Source organism: Eumetopias jubatus, unplaced genomic scaffold, assembly GCF_037043125.1.
Source record: "Eumetopias jubatus isolate StellerSeaLion01/CBP00866 unplaced genomic scaffold, mEumJub1_p1.0 scaffold_5, whole genome shotgun sequence".
In the NCBI taxonomy this organism is placed as follows: Eukaryota; Metazoa; Chordata; class Mammalia; order Carnivora; family Otariidae; genus Eumetopias; species Eumetopias jubatus.
Window position 1 is genome coordinate 38,662,865 of NW_028274811.1, and position 22,444 is coordinate 38,685,308.

General features: G+C 37.9%; 1 protein-coding gene across 1 annotated transcript in view; it reads right to left on the bottom strand.

The window, feature by feature from the left end:
- Positions 1-22,444, bottom strand: part of LARS1 (leucyl-tRNA synthetase 1) — a 70,164-nt gene that overhangs the window by 13,485 nt on the left and 34,235 nt on the right. The window contains exons 16-27 of the mRNA XM_028119091.2: positions 20,597-20,682; positions 20,438-20,503; positions 20,258-20,340; positions 19,724-19,862; positions 19,168-19,380; positions 17,194-17,251; positions 14,563-14,626; positions 5,719-5,902; positions 4,596-4,686; positions 3,038-3,178; positions 1,875-2,015; positions 1,511-1,621 (exon numbers count right to left, since the gene is read on the bottom strand). Coding sequence (XP_027974892.2) covers positions 1,511-1,621; positions 1,875-2,015; positions 3,038-3,178; positions 4,596-4,686; positions 5,719-5,902; positions 14,563-14,626; positions 17,194-17,251; positions 19,168-19,380; positions 19,724-19,862; positions 20,258-20,340; positions 20,438-20,503; positions 20,597-20,682 — 1,377 coding nt within the window. The remainder of the gene's footprint in view (positions 1-1,510; positions 1,622-1,874; positions 2,016-3,037; positions 3,179-4,595; positions 4,687-5,718; positions 5,903-14,562; positions 14,627-17,193; positions 17,252-19,167; positions 19,381-19,723; positions 19,863-20,257; positions 20,341-20,437; positions 20,504-20,596; positions 20,683-22,444) is intronic.

The following is a 22,444-nucleotide window of genomic DNA, read 5'->3' on the forward strand; positions in this document are numbered from 1 at the left end:
ACATACAACATAAGAATATCTTCCTTGATCATAAACTAACATTCTTTCAGTTCTTTTGGATGAAAACAAACAAAAATTTAAAAGAAAGCTTATCATTCCAAATAATGCCAGAAGATGATGTTGCTTTGAAACCATATATCTAGCCAACAATTACTAAATAAAACTGTAACTTCTAAAAGAATAGTAGTTTTTAATAAAAGATGCATTTTTAAATATCTGGGACATTACATTCTATATTTAGTTCTGACCACTTCTTTGAAAATGCTGTTATGAATATGTAACCCACTAAGGCCTGGTATCATTTTTCTACCTACCAAAGTGGCTTTTACTTTTTTACTTGCCATATGTCAAAATCTGCAAGCAATTCTAAAGACTAAATCCTATTTCTTTTTTTTTTAAGATTTTATTTATTTATTTATTTGAGAGAGAGAGAGAGAAAGAGCATGAGAAGGGGGAGCTGCAGAGGGAGAGGGAGGGAGAAGCAGGCTCCCACTGAGCAAGAAGCCTGATCCGGGGCTTGATCCCAGGACCCTGGGATCATGACCTGAGTTGAAGGCAGACACTTAAGCGACTGAGCACCCAGGTGCCCCTAAATTCTATTTCTATTATACACAATCAAATGAAGTAGCTTTCCATAAAAATAAGCTCACGAGGAATACAAAAACAATCTCTTTCCATCAAATTTCCAAATGTAAAAGTTTTTCTGAGTTTTTTTTAATTAACTATGAAAATTTCTGAAACAAAATCTCAATAAAGTTCTCAAAAATCAAAGCTAAGGATTTTCCTTCAGTTATCACTTTATGCTTTGCCCATAATCACTGTATTTTCTCTCTCTCCTTCTCTTCTTTCAGCGTACCTTAACAACTTGTGTCTATGGATACCTCTTCTTATAACATGAGCAAAAATTCCACAACATATACTTTGTTTCCATATTTTGAATGTGAAATAAAAAAGGTAGATGGACTTTTTTCTTCAGGAAAACTTAGAACTATGCTTAAATATTGAGTTTCCTTTAAACACAACAATCATATTTAACAGCTATTTACCTGACAGAGCCAAAAACATTGAGTTCTCCATTTCTATGAGGTAATTATTAAATTGACCATTTTGTTTTAAATCACTCAAAAGCCAAGCTTCAAATTTTTTGAAACATAATGAGGTGAAGGCTTCATGAATCCCAGTGTTCAAGTCAGAACAAACCCAAATGGCGAACTCAGTCCTTTTGCTTCACAATTTTAACCACATATGAGAAAGTCCCACACCTTTTAATTACATATGACTAGATCCACTATATTTTTGTATGAAACTTTCAGAAATTATCAAAAAGATGGCAACTTTTCCCTCAGCAAACACTTAAGAGCCAGTACGGCTAACAAAAAACACTCCATGCGTAAGGGTAGTTACACGAAGTTGCCTGTCTTCCTTCTTTCAGACACTGCCAACATCCTACAACAACAACAGCACAGGCAGGACACAACAACGCCGGGGGAACGTCTGCTGAGAGCATCACCTCGAAGTGATTATGCAGCAATGAAAGGGTGGTATGTTGCCAAGAAGGATAGTTCTTCGCCACGTAGATGGTGCAATGTGAAGGTTTCTGAGGTGGCTGCTTGTCAGTCTTCTACAGGGCAAAAGAAAGGGAAGAAACATTTGATCATTCTTGTATACACCAAAAATGAAAGATCCCTCTCCCGGTATATACCACTATTGCCTTTAACATTAAGAAGCATACACATCCTCCAAAACTGCATTAGCAGTAAAGAGAGCCGGACACATTTGAATGGTAGTGGTCTTAATTTTCATTACTAGTTAAATGTTACCTGACGAATCACTTTAAAACAACAACCTTAAAAAAAAAAAAAAAAAGCCTTCACCTTCCCCTTAGCTGGCATCATATAGTTCTTGAGTCGCAATCTAAGGTCATGTGCTACTTCCATGAGATACTGTGAGGAACGTATCAAGGCTTCATCCACGGGACCTGCCAGAGGCCATGAAGCACTCATAATGGAGTCAGGCTTTAAGGAGGAAAAAAAAAGTTCAGTGGGATTAAAGCCACACAACTATTTTATGGTTCTTGATTACAGTTCCATACCAAGGCTACCATCTGTAATTGCGCGCTCGGAGTTCAAACCCAACTACCCATAACACACTTCCACAATCCCTGATCTAATGTTCCCTAGAATTCAAGCTGTGAAGTCTGACTCTACATTCTTAATTAGCATCCATTTGTACAAGTGTATTAATACCCACACACATATGCTCACTTTCAAAGAAAATTATGTAATGCTAATTTGCCTAAATTTAATCATTATTACATAAATTATATACACTCTCAGTTTTTATCCTATTTATACATACAATATTGAAAGTATAGCTATTTGGCATATGCATCACGAGCACATTTTTACACTGTTCATGCATTAAAAAATACAAAAAAGCCTGACTAATAAAGATGAAAAGAAATTATTAAACCAGCCAATCTGTTTATCTGCAAGCCTAGGAGAAATAATTGCATTTATTCTCACAGTAAGGAGGCTAATACAATATCCCTGAATATGCAGCCCTACATATGCCAGAAATTTTATATAAAACAAAAATATTTATGCAAATATACACTTCCATCTTTGTTTATAAGCTGCTCATAACAGTCGTTTATATCATTCTCAATATTTTCACCTTTTTAACAGTTGGAAAAACAGTATTAGTTATACATGTATTCAAATTAAATGTATTTTTTAAATATATTCAAATGTATTTTAACATTTCCTAACAAGAATTAGGAGCTAAACAAAATGCAGTCACATGTTTTTAAAATACATCCACTGTGTGTATATAAAATAAAGGCACACACATGATGTATCTGTCTAAAGAGGAGGTAGCTTCAGTTTAACCTGTTGTAATAATTACGAGATGATGAATCCAACATTATTCCTAAAATATTTTTTTCAGTCTTTTCCTCTTAAGTAACATCATTACTGTATTTATTTAATAAGGCCAAATCAAAACAGCCCACAGCATCTTAACCACATACAGGTACCTTTCCCAACAGTGTCCAGATGTGCTCACACAAATGTGGACAGAACGGAGCCAAGAGAAGTGTCTGAACTTCAATAAAGCGGAACACAAGGTCTCTGTGCATCCCTTCTATGGCCAATTCACGGTATTTATCTTTCGCAGCCTGTAAGATGTGAAATTATTTGCCATTTTTCTCCCCGTACTTCTTTAAAATAAAATTAAAAGAAAAATATCCAGTGCCTCTACCTTAATGCATTTTTAAGCTTTTAGTCTTTCAAAATTCCATAATGAATTCTCATAAAGGTTTACTTCATTTTTTTTTTTAAGTAATCTCTACACTCAACGTGGGGCTCGAACCCACAACCTCGAGATCAAGTGTCAAAAGCTCTACCGACTGAGCCAGCCAGGTGCCCCGGTTTTACATTTTTAACAACTTGCAATTAAATGTTCATCAATCCTTGTCAAAGGATATTATGGCTTTATATTAATGATTCTCAAGAAAAATTTTTTAAAAAGACATTTTGTAACAGACACAGAAGTTGCGCGGGTATTAAGGGCTGATGATACTCGGAACAGCCTGTAAGAAAGATATTAAGTATCAAAAAGGCTATAAATAGGACACATTGCTATGTTCAGCACTTATCCTTATTTAACCACATCTATGAAAACCAAGTTACATAAATCCCAATGTGATATTTTACAAAACTGATTGAGGAAACCTACATTTTTACTTTAAGCCCTTGAACTGCCAAACTTGAGGAAACACTGACACCTTGTGGAAAACATCAGAAAATGCTTGATTTCAAACTAAGGGCAATTAGTTATAATTTTGCTTTTGTTTTATCAATTTAAAAATGTTCTCCTGGGGGCACCTGGGTGGCTCAGTCCGTTAAGTGTCTACCTTCGGCTCAGGTCATCATGATCCAGGGATCCTTGGATCGAGCCCCATGTCTGGCTCCCTGCTCAGGCGGGGAGCCTGCTTCTCCCTCCCCCTCTGCCTGCCGCTCCCCCTGCTTGTGCTCTCTCCCTGTCAAATGAATGGATAAAATCTTTGAAAAATAAAAAATAAAAAAATAAAAATGAAAATGCTCTCCTGGAGGGGTGCCTGGGTGGCTCAGTTGGTTGGGCGATTGCCTTCGGCTCAGGTCACGATCCCGGAGTCCTGGGATCAAGCCCCGCATTGGGCTCCCTGCTCTGCAGGAAGCCTGCTTCTCCCTCTGACCCACTCCCCTCTCATGCTATTTCTCTCTCTCTCTCGTTCTCTGATAAATAAACAAAATCTTTAAAAAAAAAAAAAAGAAAAAGAAAATGCTCTCCTGGAAAATGTGGCTGATTTGTAGATTTAACCTCTTTTATTAACTCATAGCTCAACTAGAAACAGAAATACTTATATTAAATAAACACAACAGAGGATCAAAGATAATTATTTAAAACCACAATTCACTGAAAATTTAAAATTGCTTGGCAATATTTTCAGTCTCCATTTTAGATGAGTTACTACATTATAGTAGGAGGGAAAAAGGGTGAAATACATCATATCCACACTAACACATTTTATAACTACTAAAAGAATAGCCTACCTGAAACTCAAAAAACCCTGTTTTCAAAGCTTCTTTAAACATCATCTTTTCATAATTTTGATCTGTTTTTATAATTCCTGCATTCATCTCACTATAGAATAGGGAAAAAAAGATGACTGAGTTTAAATGCAAGTACACAAAGATATAAAAAACTGCCCCATAAACTAGTGAACAGTAAAAGAGGAACAATGCCTGAAACATTTAAGACCACTCAACCACAAAACCACTTAACTGCAACACAGTTAACGATGTCCTTGTCTAAAAATTTCTGGATGGAAACTTTATTAGGAAGCCCAAAATGCTAGCTTAACAAAGGTGGTCAGGTTTACCTGCTGCATTTTAAACAAGTGACATTGGATATTCAAAAAAATTTTCTCATGCTACCAAAGGCCTTTCATAATTTAGCCTAATCTAGCCCCAATGTGTCTATCTCCTACTCTACCCTCCATATACTGTACCTCAAATAAATATCACTCTTTCCATGGCTTTCTCCTCTCCCTGTAAAAATCCATTTATTTTTCAAGAAACCCAGAATGCACATGCCATCTCCTATGAATTCCCTCTATCCCTATAACTATACTTGTAATGGGTTCAATGAGTGTTTTCTTCTCCTGCTAAACTAGAGTAAAGGATCAAGTCCCATTCACCTTTGTAACTATCAGTTCTTAAGGTGGTTCCTGATACAAAGATGATAATAAATGTTTTTTAAAAGAAAAAATGGACATTTCTCTTTTTCTTCTAATCTACTTTTCATTTAACCATGCTGCCCTTCTCTAATGCAAGACAGCATGGTTAAATGGTTATGAGAAAGAAGCAAATTCATAACCTCCAACTGAAATCACTAGCTTTGAAGCATTTAATAAAATACTGAATTTTTCTAAGCTTCAATTTCTTTAACTATAAAATAGAGCAAATAATATCTTTATCATATAAGCTGTGAAGCTAAAATCAGACAATGGATGCAAAGCACTTAGCAGAGTACCTAGAATAAGTAAGCTTGCAATGAATAGTAGCCATTATTAACATCTAATTTATTTTAGGAGGGGGAAAAAAAAAAGAAAACTTAAAAATGCAGGAGGACTAGGCAACTCTAAAGTACCACAGGCTGGAGTCGACAGATCACCTGGCAAAAACTCTATCATTGAAGGTGCTGGCAGGCCCGCTTCTCAGACTGTCCCAGTTGGCCACCATTTCTTTCACCCACTCCAACCAGGTGTACAGACGGAGGATTCCTGCATCGGCCATGGCTTCCACAAAGTTAGCATCTTCAACGGTGTCACCAGCATCTGCCAGAGCCAAACGCATTCCTGGAGGAGGAGGACGACGACAATGAAGAGGAAGAAGAAATGTGGTTAGTGACTATCAACGATGGGTATACTTTGCAGTTGGGTATACTGCAAAACCTACATCGAAATTAAGAAATAGCAGATGCTTTAAATGACTGCCATGGATCAACAACAAGAATAAGAACCACCAAAAGTAGGATCCACAATGTTGTTCCAAATATGTGAATCACCGGGTATTGATTTGCATACACTTAGCATCAATATGTGTTTCTTCCCAGGCACGTTGGCTGAGTTAATGAGGTAAAGTGGTCTTGAATGAAGGAGAGGAAGAAAATGATAAACTGGAAATACAGACCCCTATCAACATCTCAGCCTAATTTAGAGGCAGCAAAATATTATATTTTAATGCATGAGAGAACACACTGGTGCCTTACATATACAAAAATACATTTAATTTCTTCTTTCTAAAAGCAGATGCTCCCAAGTTTTCTAACAAAATTTTACTTTTCAACCAAAATCTTCCATTCTAAAATATTGAAAAAAAACATTAAAAAGACCCTGATTAAATTACAAGACATCCTTCCAATGCAACACTATATTGCTGCACAAGAGTGTGGAAAACTCTTTATGTATCAATACAGAGTGATCTCAAATAGGAAGTGATAAGTGAAAAAGGAAAAGTTCAGAAGAGTATGTATTGTTTTCTACCATTTGTGCCTAAAAGGGGGGAGATGAGAACATGTAACATTAAGTTATGGATGCATTAAATATGCTTTCCAATATACAAGAAGCTCGAAACATTTCTTTTTATTTGAAATAATTTTATGCTTACGGAAAAGGTGCAGAAACAGCAAGAGAATAGACATAAACCATTTGATGGGCTTCCCTAATGTTAACAACTTACATAACCATGGTTTCAAAACCAGAAGCTAACATTAGTACAATACTACTAACTAAACTATAGACCTTATTCAAATTTCACCAGTTTTTCTTCTAATATCCTATTTCTGTTGCAGGATCCAATCCAGAAAACAACATTGCATTTAATCATTTTATCTTCTTGGTCTCCTCAAATCTGGGACAGTCCCTCAGTCTTGGTCTTTCATGACCTTGACATTTTTGATGAGTACTAGTCAGTTATTTAAGAGAATTTCTCCAAACTTGGTTTGTCTAATTTTTCTCATGATTAGACTGAGCTTATGAACCTATGGCAAGAATATCCCAAAAGTGATGCTGTGTGTCTTCTCAGGGCATCACTACCAGGGAAGTACATGATATTGATGCGACTTATTACTGGTGTTGCAAGTTTTCATCACTGAGGTAGTGTCTGTCAAGTTTTCTCGACTGTAAACTGTTTTTCTTTTTGTGATTAAAAAAATATCTTGGCAGAAATACTGAGAATATACAAACATCTTGTTTCTTCCAGAAACGTACACCCATTGATTTTGGCAACCATTGGCAGATCTTGCCTATAACAATTATTACTGTGATTTTTGCCTAATGGTGATTTCGTATTTCACTCAATCTTTATACATTTATTAATATGAATTTTTCAGAAAGAAAGAGCTGCCCCTACTCCCCCACTTACTCATTTATTCAACTATTATTTAGATCCATATGGACTCACAAATATTCAACCTATTCACTGGGTTACAATCCAACACTATCAATTTATTTCTTAAATTGTTCTAGCTTGGATAATTGAGAGCTCCTTCCAGTTGGCTCCTGTACCTTTTTTTTTTTTTTTACTTTAATCACCCAGGGCTCATCACGATAAGCATATTCCTTAATCCACATCATCATATTTTGCCCATCTCCCCACCCCCCTCCCCGCTGGTAACCATCAGTTTGTTCTCTATCGTTAAGAGTCTCTTATGGCTTCTTTCCCTCTCTCTCTCCCTTTTTCTACCGCCCCCTCCCCCACCATATATTCATCTGTTTTGTTTCTTAAATTCCACATGAATGAAATCATATGTTATTTGTCTTTCTCTGACTTACTACACTTAGTATTATACTCTCTAGCTCCATCCATGTGGTTGCAAATGGCAAATTTCATTCCTTTTTTTTTTATTTTTTTATTGTTATGTTAATCACCATATATTACATAATTTGTTTTGGTGTAGTGTTCCATGATTCATTGTTTGTTCATAACACCCAGTGCTCCATTCAGAATGTGCCCTCCTCAATACCCATCACCAGGCTAACCCATCCCCCCACCCTCCTCCCCTCCAGAAACCTTAGTTTGTTTTTCAGAGTCCATCATCTCTCCTGGTTCATCTCCCCCTCTGACTTCTTTTTATGGCTGAATAATATTCCAGCATGCATGAGTGTGTGTATGTGTGTATGTGTGTGTGTGTGTGTGTGTGTACATACCACATCTTCTTTATTCATCAGTCGATGGACACTTGAACTGTTACCATATCTTGGCTATTTTAAACAATGCTGCTATAAACATAGGGGTGCATGTATCTCTTCGAATTTAGTGTTTTTGTGTTTTTTGGGTAAAAGCCCAGTAATGTAATTACTGGATCATATGGTAGTTCAATTTTTAACTTGTTGAGAAACCTCCATAGTATTTTCCACAGTGGCTGCACCACTTTCCATTCCCACCAACAGTGCACAAGCCTTCCTTTTTCTCCACATCCTCACCAACACCTGCTGTTCCTTAGTGTTGTTGATTTTAGCCATTTCTTTGGGTAGCAGAGATATTCTAAAAATATTTGTTCTTCCAGGGCGCCTGGGTGGCTCAGTCGTTAAGCATCTGCCTTCAGCTCAGGTCATGATCCCAGGGTCCCGAGATCAAGCCCCACATCGGGTTTCCTACTCTGCGGGAAGCCTGCTTCTCCCTCTCCCACTCCCCCTGCTTGTGTTCCCTCTCTCGCTGTGTCTCTGTCAAATAAATAAAATTTAAAAAAAAATTGTTCTTCCAATCCATGAGCATGGGATATCTTTCCATTTCCTTTTGAGATCTTCAATTTCCTTCATCAGTGTTTTATAGTTTTCAGAGTACAGGTCTTCCACCTCTTTGGTTAGGTTTATTCCTAGGTTTCTTATTATTTTGGGTGCAATTGTAAATGAGATTGTTTTCTTAACTTCTCTTTCTGCTGGTTCATTACTGGTATATAGAAACACAACAGACTTCTGTAGATATATTTTATATCCTGAGACTTTACTTAATTCGTGTATCAGTTCTAGCAGTTTCTTGGTGGAGTCTTTCAGGTTTTCTATATACAGTACCATGTCATCTGTAAGTTGTCTGACTGCTGTGGATAGGACTTCCAGTACTATATTGAATAAAAGTGGTGAGAGTGGACATCCTTGTATTGATTCTGACCTTATGGGGAAAGGCTCTCGGCTTTTCACCATTAAGGATGATGTTAGCTGTGGATTTTTCATTTAAGGCCTTTATTATGTTGAGGTATGTTCCCTCTAAACCTACTTTAAGGTTTTTATCATGAATGGATGTTGTACTTTGTCAGATGCTTTTTCTGCATCTGCTGAAACAATCATATGGTTCTTATCCTTTCTCTTACTGATATGATGTATCATGTTGATTGATTTGTGAATACTGAACCACCCTTGCAACCCAGGAATAAATCCCACTTGATCGTGGTGAACGATTTTTTTTTTTAATATATTGTTGGAGTCAGTTTGCTAATATTTTGTTGAGGATTTCTGCATCTCTATTCATCAGAGATACTGGCCTTTCTTGTTCTCTTTTTTGTGGTGTCTTTATCTGGTTTTGGTATCAGGCTAATGTTGGCCTTATAGAATAAATTTGGAAGATTTTCTGCCTTTTCTGTTTTTCAGAATAGTATAGGAAGGGGGACGCCTGGGTGGCTCAGTCAGTTAAGCGGCTGCCTTCAGTTCACATCATAATCCCAAGGTCCTGGAATCCAGCCCCACACCAGGCTCCCTGCTCAGCAGGAAGCCTGCTTCTCCCTCTCCCACTCCCCCTGCTTGTGTTCCCTCTCTCACTGTCTCTCTCTCCATCAAATAAATAAATAAAATCTTTTTTTAAAAAAAATAGTATAAGAAGAATAGGTATTAACTCTCCTTTAAATGTTTGGTGGGAGGGGCGCCTGGCTGGCTCAGTCAGTGGAGCATGAGCCTCTTGATCTCAGGATTGTGAGTCTGAGCTCCACATTCAGTATAGAGATCGCTTAAAAAGAAAATCAACCAATCAATCAATCTTTGGTAGAATTCACCCATGAAGACATCTGGTCCTGGACTTATGTTTGTTGGGAGTTTTTTGATTACTGATTCAATTTCTTGGCTGGTAATCAGTCTATTCAAATTTTCTATTTCTTCCTGTTTCAGTTCTGGGAGGTTATATGTTTGTTGGAATTTATCCATTTCTTTTAGGTTGTCCAATTTGTTGGCATAGAGTTTTTCATAATATTCTAATTTTTTGTGGTGTTTGTTGTTATTTCTCCTCTCTCATTTGTGATTTTATTTATGTGGGCCTTTTCTCTTTTTTTCTTGATGAATCTGACTAGAGGTTTATCAATTTTATTGATTTTTTCAAGTAACTCACTCCTGGTTTCATTGATCTGTTCTATTGTTTTTTTAGTTTCCCTATCATTTATTTCTACTCTAATCTTTATTATTTCCTTCTTTCTACTGGTTTTAGGGTTAGTTTGTTGTTCTTTTTCTGGCTCCTTTAGGTATAAGGTCAAGTTGTTTATGTGAGATTTTTCTTGCTTCTTGAGGTAGTCCTGTATTGCTATAAATTTCCCTCTTAGAACCGCTTTTGCTTTGTCCCAAAGGTTTTGAACCATTGTTTTCATTTTCATTTGTTTCCATGTACTTTTTTATTTCTTCTTTTATTTCCTAGTTGACACACTCATTATTTAGTAGCATGTTATTTAACCTCCATGTATCTGTGGTCTTTCCAGGTTTTTTTCTTGTAATTGACTTCTAGTTTCATAGCATTATGGTCAGAAAAGATGCATGGTATGACTTCAATCTTTTTAAATTTGTTGAGGCTTTTTTTGCGGCCTAATATGTGATCTATTCTGGAGAATGTTCCACGTGTATTTGAAAAGAAAGTGTATTGTGCTGCTTTAGAACAGAATGTTCTGAATATATCTGTTAAATCCATCCATTCCAGTGTGTCATTCAAAGCCATTCTTTCCTTGATTTTCTGTTTAGATGATCTGTCCATTGATGCAAGTGGGTGTGAAAGTCCTCTACTATTATAGCATTATTATCAATTAGTTCCTTTATGTTTGTTATTAGCTGTTTTATGTATTTGGGTGCATATTTACAATTCTTACATTTTCTTGTTGGACTGTCCCCTTTATTATTATATGGTATCCTTCTTTAACTCTTGTTACAGTCTTTGTTTTAAAATCTATTTTGTCCAATATAAGAATTGCTACTCTGGCTTTCCTTTGACATCCATTTCCATGACATATGTTTCTCCATCCCCTCACTTTCAATCTGCAGGTGTCTTTAGGTCTAAAATGAGTGTCTTGTAAGAGCACCTGGCTGGCTCCGTTGGTGGAGCATGCAACTCTTGATCTCAGGGTTGTGAGTTTGAACCCCATGCTGGGCGTCAAGATTATTTAAGAATACAAATGTTGTTACGTTTGATGGAGTCACTGAGTTTCCTAAATCTATTCTCATTTTGCATAATTCTTTTTTCCTATTTTGTTCAGTTTGATTACTTTCCATTACTCTTGTCTTCTAGGTCATTAATTCATTCTTCTGCTTCTTCTAGCCTGCTGTTCATTCCATCAAGCATCTTTCTCATTTTGTCTATTGAGCCTTTTTCTCTGTTATGTTATTCCTTATCTGTTAACGGTCTCAGGGATGTCCTCCACTCTTTTCTCAAGTCCAATGAGTATCCTTATCACTGCTTCAAATTCTGTATCAGGCATGTGACTTATATCTGTTTCACTTAGATCTCCAGCCATGGCTTTGTCCTGTTCTTTCATTCGGGACAAATTTCTCTGTCTTCTCATTCTGTCTAAATCTCTGTGCCTATTTCTGTGTGTTAAGAAAGTCAGCTACGCCTCCTGTTCTTGAGGGTGATGGCCTTATGAAGATGTTCTGGAGTGCCCTACTGTGTAGTAGCCCCTGCTCCCCAGGGCCTGGTGCTCCCAGGAGTGTCTCCAGGGTGCTCCATGCGCTGTTTTGCCCTGGCCACCTTATCCGGCAGGCCAGGGGTCTGCAAAGGCTCTCTTCACTTGTTGTGGGCAGTGTTTGGTCCCTGGCCTGAAAGTGGTGGCATTTTAAATAGGTGTGCTCTGATCTGCTTGTGAAATGAGATCTGTCGCTGCCAGAACCAAGGACACATCAAACTCTTAGGTTGAGAAACACAGTGTGGGCAGGGGTTTGAGCTGGTCTTCTGGGGTAGGGAGGCTGCCAGGCTGGCTTGACTAAGGCAAGCATGACTGGGAGGAGTAGTTTTACCAGAGCATGGAGGAGTGGGGCTTGGTGTAAGCAAGTTAGGTGGCAAGTGTCAGCAATGTGCTGCTCCCCGCAGGTGGCCCTATGCATATGCTAAGGGGTGGGGAAGGGAATTGGCACCTGCCAATTCCTTTGTTCCTGGAAGGGCTTCTCTGTGAACACTGCCTCTCTGTGACATGCAACTAACCTCCCCACTGTGTGCCCCAGGCACTCTTCAGATCATTTTCCATTCTCTATGTCTACACCATGTTTGCTAGTTTTCTCTCCAAGAGCAGCCCCAATGTCCTCTGAGCTCTCCCAGAGCGAAGCACAGTGACCTTTAAAACTCCAGGCTTTAAGCTCCATTGGTTTCAAGAACTCATGAAATTTTGGCCCTCTCACTTTCCAAGCCAATTGCTATGGGGATTTGTTTTCCCCGTGCACTTCCCTGTGTACTAGTTTGTCTCTTGCCCTTCTCTGTGACTATGCCTACCTACCCCCGCACCCCGCCATGAGTGGCCATGACCTATTTCTCTCCCAAACCACATCTCTGCACTTCCTACCTTCTTCAGTATACCCTCTCCTCTGTCTTTAGTTGTGGGGTTTGTTCTGCTAGTCTTCAGACAGATTTCTGGAGTATTTAGGATGATCTGATAATTATCTACTTGTATGCATGGGACGAGGCAAGCCTACGGTCCTCCTCCTACTCTGCCACAATCTTCTGTCTTAAATAAATCTGTGTCCTTGCAAATGTCCTCATCCTTATTGAAACATTTCCTTATTTTCTGGCACCCTAAGATGCTTCATGCTCATCTTGTATTTTTCCTACTCCAGCCCACCAATCAATCACTTCTCCCAGGCACCCGAGTTCCATTTATTGGAGAAAGGTATTTAGAAACCAAGATCTAAATGACAGGTGTGTCCCTGCTACTAGTGTGTCACTGCTCATGAGCCCTCTCAGCAGACAGGGCGAGGGAAATGTATCCACGTATACTAACCTACCATATACAGCTACGTTTTTTTTTTTTTATCCTCTGAGCCATGTCAAGATTGTTGTTATCACCAACACAATAGTCATTTAATAGAAAAACTGAAAAGTCTGCAGCATTTCTTCTTGCTCCTTTCAATGAGTGTTATTCTTTTCGGTCCCCCTGCCCCCTACAATGGCCCCAGCCACAGTACTTTTTGTTATTTCTCATTACACCTTGTAACTAATTATTGTTATATAATATCTTTTTATTACTCTGTCTTTATTTTATTTTATTTTTTAGATTTTATTTATTTATCTGACAGAGAGAGCAAGAGAGCACAAGCAGGGGGAAAAGTAGAGGGAGAGGGAGAAGCAGGCTCCCCACCAAGCAGGTAGCCCGATGCGGGGCTTGAAACCCCGACCCTGGGATCATGACCTGAGCTAAAGGCAGACGCTTAACCATCTGAGCCACCCAGGTGCCCCTACATCTACGTTATTTTTACATCATTCTGTCCGTATATAAAATTAAAACCATTGGAAATTGCCAATTCCAATCCAACACCACAGGGTACATTCTAGCATTCCCCCTTTATCTTTTTTAACAGTGAGCTTTCATCCACAATAAATTTATTTTTTCAATCCCAGTACACACATAAAATTAGTTTCAGAATTGCTAACCTACACCTCATGTAAGAAATAGTTTTACTAATTACAGTATTTGTGTGCAGTTCTTTTTGGCTTACAGCGTCCAGTCAAAACACTGTTTCTCAAAGTTAGTTAGGTTAGTTCTTTCCTAATCCCTTCAGCATGGCCTCAAACTGTGCTAAGCCAAGATCAGTGGAAAGACATGCCATGAAGACCAAAGCAATGAAGGATTCCTTCAGGTCAGACAGTGCAGTTCTTCCCTGGACAAAGTAACGATGAAATCAGGACTGAGGCCAAGGAGAAAATATTTCTTGAAAAAAACGAATGGTCCCAGGTTCAAGTCACCTATATTTATATCAAGTATGAAGGAAATTGGAAAACCTTCATAGAAACATCTCTACAAACCAACTCTTTAATCTTAGAAGTAGTAAGAAATTAGAAACAAGCCAGATAGCAATTACAGTGAGTTTCTTTTTAAAAAAGACTCTAATAATCTTAGCTTGAATTTGTTTCTAAACAGCAATTCTTACGTTGTTTATACACAAAAGAAAATGTATTTTCAAGTACTGGAAAAAGCAAAGAAAAAAGCAGTAAAACTGAAACAATAATTTTAACTTGCCTTCTATAATCTGAAAAGAATGAGACCCTATATAATAGCAATAATACTCACCATCGGCTGAAAATTTGTCAATCGCTTGGGTCAAAGTGAGGAAGTTGCCTGTGGACTTCGACATCTGAAACAGAAAGTCAATGATCAGGCATTATGAAGAATATATATAAATAAAATAAACCAAATCAGCCAAATCAAAGTAAGTTAGCCACAATCAGATAAAGACAAAAAAAAAATTAGAGGGGGAAAGCAAAAGATATCTTGCACTAATTTTACAGAGGTGGAAACTGAAATCCAGTTAATAGGGTGACTTATCTGGGTCTCTCAGCTAGGCAGGGACGGAGCTAGGACAGGGTCTCAAGTCTGATACTCAATGCACTAATCTTTCCAGTAGACCATACTGCCCCCTAGGAATCAGTTTAGACATGTATGATTCCACAATATCTCTGGAACATTACAGCTGGTCATAAAGAAGAGCTTTGGAGCAATTAGAATCATTCAGAAATGAATGGACTAGCATATGACATCAGAGTTAGGGTTTTAGGGAACTTCACTGGCTTCACAACAAGTGGTTGTTTCAAGCTGTGCTCTACCTAAGGGCACCACATTTAAGGATGCACTGTGCATGGCCTGCCAATCTTTACTATTTAAGGATTTGTTGTCTTTGGGGCGCCTGGGTGGCTCAGTTGGGTAAGGGTCTGCCTTCAGTTCAGGTCATGATCCCAGGGACCTGGGACCGAATCCCACATTGGGCTCCCTGCTCAGCAGGGAATCTGCTTCTCCTTCTCCCTCTGCCTCTCCCCCTGCATGTGCTCTCATGCTCTCTCTCGCTTGCTCTCCTGGTCTGTCTCTCAAATAAATAAATAAAATCTTTAAAAAGAAAAAAATTTGTTGTCTTTATCAGAACTTTGCTGATACCAAAGAGAGGTGATAATCCAGTCTTCTACTACATGGCAATAAAGTATCTAGTTTTTTTTTTTTTAAGATTTTATTTATTTATTAGAGAGAATGAGATAGAGAGAGAGAATGAGGGGAGGAGGGTCAGAAGGAGAAGCAGACTCCCTGCTGAGCAGGGAGCCCGATGCGGGACTGGATCCGGGGACTCCAGGATCATGACCTGAGCCGAAGGCAGTCGCTTAACCAACTGAGCCACCCAGGCGCCCTAAAGTATCTAGTTCTAATAAAATCAGTACAATGTATAGTACGACAACGTTGAGACCAAAGAAAATGCCACGTTATAACACAATTTATATTTATATACACACATACACATATATACAAACATGAAAATGTATATATATAGTGCCACTTTGCCTTACAAAGTAAAAAATGAGTTTGATAACCAAAAGTCCTTGTTGATCTAACAAAATCCATAAAATAGCCCATGTTTCTAATCAACTGTTTTTCAGTCTAATATAGAGATTATTTTAAATGGGGGCGCCTGGGTGGCTCAGTTGTTAAGTGTCTGCCTTCAGCTCAGGTCATGATCCCAGGGTCCTGGGATCGAGCCCCACATCGGGCCCCCTGCTCAGCGGGAAGCCTGCTTCTCCCTCTTCCACTCCCCCTGCTTGTGTTCCCTCTTGCTGTGTCTCTCTCTGTCAAATAAATAAATAAAATCTTTAAAAAAAAAAAAAAGAGGTTATTTTAAATGAACTTTTGTATTCCTTTTCAGTATTAGGGCACCAGTTAAAAATGATATTTCATTTTGCAATTCATACCATCTGCTATTTGTTTAAATCTACACCTATTTTCATTATGACAGATATTTATAGCAAAGAATACTCTTTTCCAATTAATATTCCATCAGTTGTAGCAAAATTCACTGATTGTAACAAAATCAACTGGCTACAAATATTATCACTAAGAAATAAATAACAAAGCAATTTTCAGTTTAGGTGAGGAGGGGTACCCTTTTCAAATGTGTACAAAAGCATCATCAGGTAAGCAAGGGCTTTGTCATGAGGTTTGAAGGCATTAATGAGATAAAGTCTTACATAGCCTATGAAAAATCATATATATTAATAGTTTTAACAATACCGGAAGCAGTAGTAGTATAGAGAGATATATAGTATACTGCCTGGGAAGAAGCATTAAATAACAGTTAAGAATCCTACAAATTCCAAAGTTCTATTATTTTAATTCAGTGGCTGATCACAGTATAGAACAAATCCCACCAAATTATTTTCTCAACTTAATGAGAAAGATATTCTAGGGTCACAATGCTAGGATTTTTATATTTCTTATCTCTCTCCCTCTCTCTCTCCTCCAGTCACAATCATTCTAAATATAAATGTTAAAATAGGTAAGTTTTCCCAGTCCCTCCCCTCAGTTAATACTATTTACTCCAATCACTCCCTAATTTATGCTGGTAGTCTTAAACATTTTAAATGGAAGATTAACACTGATTTTTATACTCTTTATTTCTTTAAAAAGTACAACTTCTGGGGCGCCTGGGTGGCTCAGTTGGTTAGGCGACTGCCTTCGGCTCAGGTCACAATCCTGGAGTCCCAGGATCAAGTCCCACATCGGGCTCCCTGCTCATCAGGGAGTCTGCTTCTCCCTCTGACTCTCCCCCATCTCATGCTCTCGCTCTCTCATTCTCTCTCAAATAAATAAATAAAATCTTTAAAAAAAAAAAAGTACAACTTCCTACATCTGAAAAATTTTCTGCAGAATTTTAAACTTTCTTACCTTCTCAGAGTTGAGGAGGAGATGTCCATTTGCTCTCACAGCAGCAGGCCATTTGTCACTTTATAGATAAATGTTTAAAGACAGAAAATAAAACTTTAAGGTTCAAGTTTAAGCTTAAAAAGTTGAGGTAAATGCTGAAAGACTTGTAACAGTCTGCTAAGACAAATGTACAAATGTATTGAGTCCTGCTCAAAACAGGAAACAAATGAAAACAAGAAGTGTCCATTAGTAAAGGACTGGTTACATAAGCTATGGCACAGGCATACACTGAAATACTATGTAATAAATATGTAAAAAATACAGGCAGGGCTAGATGTGTGAATATAAATAGATCTTAGAAACATCATTATATGGGGAAAAAAAGTGTCTACAATGTGGCACCTTTGTATAATTAAAAAATAAATAAGCATGGGGTGCCTGGCTGGCTCAGTCAGAAGAGCATGACTCTTGCTCTTGGGGTCGTGAGTTTGAGGCTCACGATAGGTATAGAGATTACTTAAATAAATAAATAATCTGATGCTGGTTTATTCAGAAACATGTCATCCAGAAGAAATCATAAGAAAGCAGTAGCAGGGATTACCTATGGGAAGTAGAGTGATGTGGGGGCAAGGTTCCTTTTTTACTTTTTTCTTTTACGACCTGCTCGAATTTTTGAACTATGTAGGTACCACTCATTCATTCTAGCAATGAGATTATGCGAGGATAGTGGTTGGGAACAAGAGTCCTGAGCCAGACTGCATCCTTATTCTGCCATTGCTGGGTAACTCAGGGTGAATTATTTGAGCTCTCTATGCTTCAGTAAGGTTCCTTGTCTGTAAAACGAGGATATTATAGACCTTCCTCGAAAAGTTGTAATAAAAATTCAATGGGTTGTAAGTGATTAGAACAGTGCCTGGTGTTACTGATAATTATGACTTACAAGTACCTGATGTTATTACTTACCTATAATTTGTAAAATCTAATACATGTCAAAAACCTGATGCAAAGGGATGAAGACTCAACCATATTACCAACAAGTACTTCTGAGATATCCAATTTCTCCGAAAATACATTTTAAACAATAACGACAAAAGAATAGGATAACGAACCACATCAGATTTATTTTATTCCTCTACTTTGAAATCTTCCTTTTATTCTTGAGAAAGGAAATGTAATCTCATTCTAAACACAGGAAGTCACATGAGATTGTTTTGGTGATAGGAAATAAAATTTGAACAGAGGGGGGGTCTATTTCATAGTCTACTTGAGAGACTGGAAGGAAAGGCACAGAGACATATCTGGGTCAAGAGGGAAGATGATAGAAGGATTACTTTTGAGCACACAGGATTAAAAATGCTGCTTAGATTCAGACTCTAGTCAAAATACCACTACCAGGGACACCTGGGTGGCTCAGTCGATTAGGTGTCCAACTCTTGGTTTTGGCTCAGGTCATGATCTCAGGGATCTCAAAGGATCAAACGCCATGTCAGGCTCCATGCTGGATGTGGAGCCTGTTTAACATTCTTTCAGGTCCTCTCCCTCTGCCCCTCCCCTCCATGCTCTCGCTCTCAAAAAAAAAAAAAAAAAAAAGAAAAGAAAAGAAAGAAAAAAAAAAAAGAATACCGCTAGCAACTAATGCTACAACCTTGGGGCTCTCAGCTCTAAAGGGGTGTTTCCTTCCAATTCTAATGTTCTAGGCTATGTCTTAAATCACCTTTATTTCTGTACCTAAGAGGTCAAAGAGTCACCAAAGAGGTCAAATAAAGTACTGAAAGGCTGTCAAGGTATGAAATGTGACGTGCTTTGGTGAGCCCAAAGTAAGTATGAGGATTTCTAGATGTAACAGATAGGAGAAGGTGTGCTTTCTGCTTCAGTATACATTTAACAGAAGAAAAAGAAGGCAACTGGCAAACCTCACTATACCCTGCACAGTAACTTCTTAAATATTTGAAGCCACGAGGCATAAATTTAGTCTACAGCCTTTTTAGCACTCACCTTTGTTCTGGCCACACAGCCACATGATTATAAAGGTAATATGAAAGATGATTTGGAACAAGATCCTTGCCAGACACTCGGAGATCCACAGGATACCAGAACTCAAATTCCTGCTTTAACTGATCTAATTTTTCCTTTGGGATCTGAGTCTTAGGAAATGGAGCCTCTCTGAAGAAAACATAATCCCAAACCTCCTTGGTCATCTGTTGCGGTCTGTATTAAAAATAAAACAAACAACAACAAAATATATAGATAATTTCTTTGAAAGAATATTTTCATCTAATCATGAAGTAGGAATCTCTCTCTTAATATAGTTACACTTACAAATGATGACAATAGACTCAGATAAGAATGAAGAATGGTAACAACAACAGAGGGACTATTTATTACTTTTTCTCAGTGTAGCAGCAAAAAAACGAAAACATTGTAACAAAATTCTGCTAAATGAATTCTTATGAAAACTAAATAATAAAAAAAAGAACTTTCAGTGTGTAAATCAAAAGATCATTTTCTCTTGCTAACAAACTATACTCCTTTGCCTCATCCATTTACCAACCTGATGCCTTGTGGAGACTCTGTCTGTCCACGCAAGTTCCCCCCCTGCAGCAGGTGTGCAACTGTGTAAAATGCCATGTAAATAGTGGAATCAGAGAGTGATTCAATCAGCCACTGCTCATCCCAGGGCAGACGAGTACCTGCAAGATAAAAAGAAAAAAATTAATGCATGAGGAACTCAAGAGACACTTCACCTAGAGAATCCATGTTTTCAAAGCATATAGCATTTACAAAGCTCCTTATTTTAAGAAGGTCTTAAATGTGCTTGAATAATTAATAAAATAAACTGGTAAATAAAAAACAAAATGGCTAAAGCACTTGAAACTTTCTATTAAAAAAAAAATCCATAAAGTTATGTGGGTCATACTTCTATGACCAGGTAGGGTATCACCTCCTAGTTCCCTTCACCCTCTAACTGAAGCCTCTCACTTCCAATTCAGAAAAATAATACAAAAGAGGGAGAAAAGGTAAAAGTGCTAATTTGCCATGTAATTGGCAAAGTCATTCAAACAGAAGAATTTGAAGTATGCATTACCTAAACCGTAAGTTCTTGAGCAAGCATGCTCTTGTAGCCAACCTAAGGTAGCTTCAAAATTCCTCCTGGTCTCCTCACAGAATCTGGAAAGAGTAAAAGATAAAGTGTCTTCCTTCATATTCAGTATCTTCCGCACTTCTCATCTCCTCTCCCTTCCCTCATCACTTTTTCCCTTCTTACGTTTCCAGTCCCTTCAAGCACTGGGATGTCTGTTTTTTCCAGTTCTCTTCTCCATAATCCAAGTACCTTGGGAGCGGAAAGATTGATTAAAAAAAAAAAAAAAGTCAAAAGGATAAGTAAAGTGACTGAAGGAAATTTCTTTCTATAAGAGATACTAACCACTGATCACACAGGGCCACGACACATTCATCTGAAGATCTGGATATAACTTGTTTCTCTGGTTCCATGTAAATAAATGCATCTCCCTAAACAAAACAACCAAAAATATACCAGATATTAAGTCAATCTCTATTCCTCAGGGATAATAAAAACAACTTAAAAAAATGTTGGGGTGCCTGGGTGGCTCAGATGGTTAGGCGTCTGCCTTCGGCTCAGGTCATGATCCCAGGGTCCCGGGATCGAGCCCCACATCGGGCTCCCTGCTCAGTGGGGGGGCCTGCTTCTCCCCATCCCTCTGCTTCTCCCCCTGCTCGTGTTCTCTCTCCCTCCGTATCTCTGTGTCTCAAATGAAGAAATTTAAAAAAATCTTAAAAAAAAAATGATACACCACCAATAACCCAAACCCCACATGTTCGTTATGTCTTCCCTCTTCCCAGTAGAAGTTATCTGCCTTTCTTTCTATACATTTACTTTTGAGAAGGTGAGCATCTTTGTCAACAGATCATCTTTCCTATATTAGATTATTCCTTTTCAGTAGAATGTAAATGATGTTCAATAGTTTCTAATTCTGTGGTCTGAAAGTCAGACTGCCTATGGAAGCCTTTTATCCTTGTTAGAAGAAAAATATAAAAAATTATGAAATTAAATGCATGAAACCACTGCTTTTAAAAAAAAACAGATGCACAAAAATTAAACATGGAAAATACTGTTGCTAAAGATTTATAGTGTCATGAAAAATGCCCACTAGAAAACTAACCATGAATTTAATTATTTATCAACTATAAATATCTCTTAACATGTTATGGTCCCAAACGTATCAGGCTATTTTTAAAAATAAATCCAACATTATTATTCATAAAATGATTCCTTTTTCTGTGTTTTTAATGTAATTCTTCAAACTGTTAAATAGCTAGGACTTCGGTTTAAAGATGGTAAATTAAAAACAGACATTTAACTCTACTGCCTCTCAAAATTTCAACAAAATGACAACAAAGAGGGTTTTTCTTTTTTCTGACAGCATGAACTTACAGAGACAAAACAATGGAAGAAAAAAAATATCAATCAAATTTTCAAAACTAAGATACAGGATATTTAGCAGGCTGAGGAAAGCTAGCTGAATCCTAAACCAGCAGCAGAGATGAAAAGCCATCCCATTTGCATTACAGAACCTCCAAAAACTCAACAATTTGTGGTACAAGATAGTTCTGGAAACGGAGGCAATATGAGGCTGAAAGTAAGAGGACTAACTGAAGTTTTTAAAGAAGAGGTTAGAACCCCAGACACCCTAATCCCAAACTACACAGATTTGCAACTGCCCCTCCCTATGCCAGCAGAACAATGAAGCTGTATTTTTTTTGGAGAGGATGAGAGAATAACTCAACCAACAAAGTTGAGGGTATGGGTATCACAGTGGGAATAAATGAATTAACTGGAAAGTCAGCACACTGAGGATTGGTATTTCCCCCTAGCAATCTTTTCAACTCCCAGAATGCTCAGTTAGCTTAGGTCTTTTAAGCCAGAAAATGGAAGAATCTTTTGGGAGGAATCTAACAAATCCAAGAAGCTCTAACTAACATCAAGGCTAACATAGACTTCCCCAAGAGAACCCTCTTACACTGTTGGTGGGAATGCAAGTTGGTACAGCCACTTTGGAAAACACTGTGGAGGTGCCTCAAAAAATTAAAAATAGAGCTACCCTATGACCCAGCAACTGCACTACTGGGTATTTACCCCAAATATACAGATGTAGTGAAAAGAAGGGGCACATGCACACCAATGTTCATAGCAGCAATATCCACAATAGCCAAACTGTGGAAAGAGCCAAGACGCCCTTCAACAGATGAATGG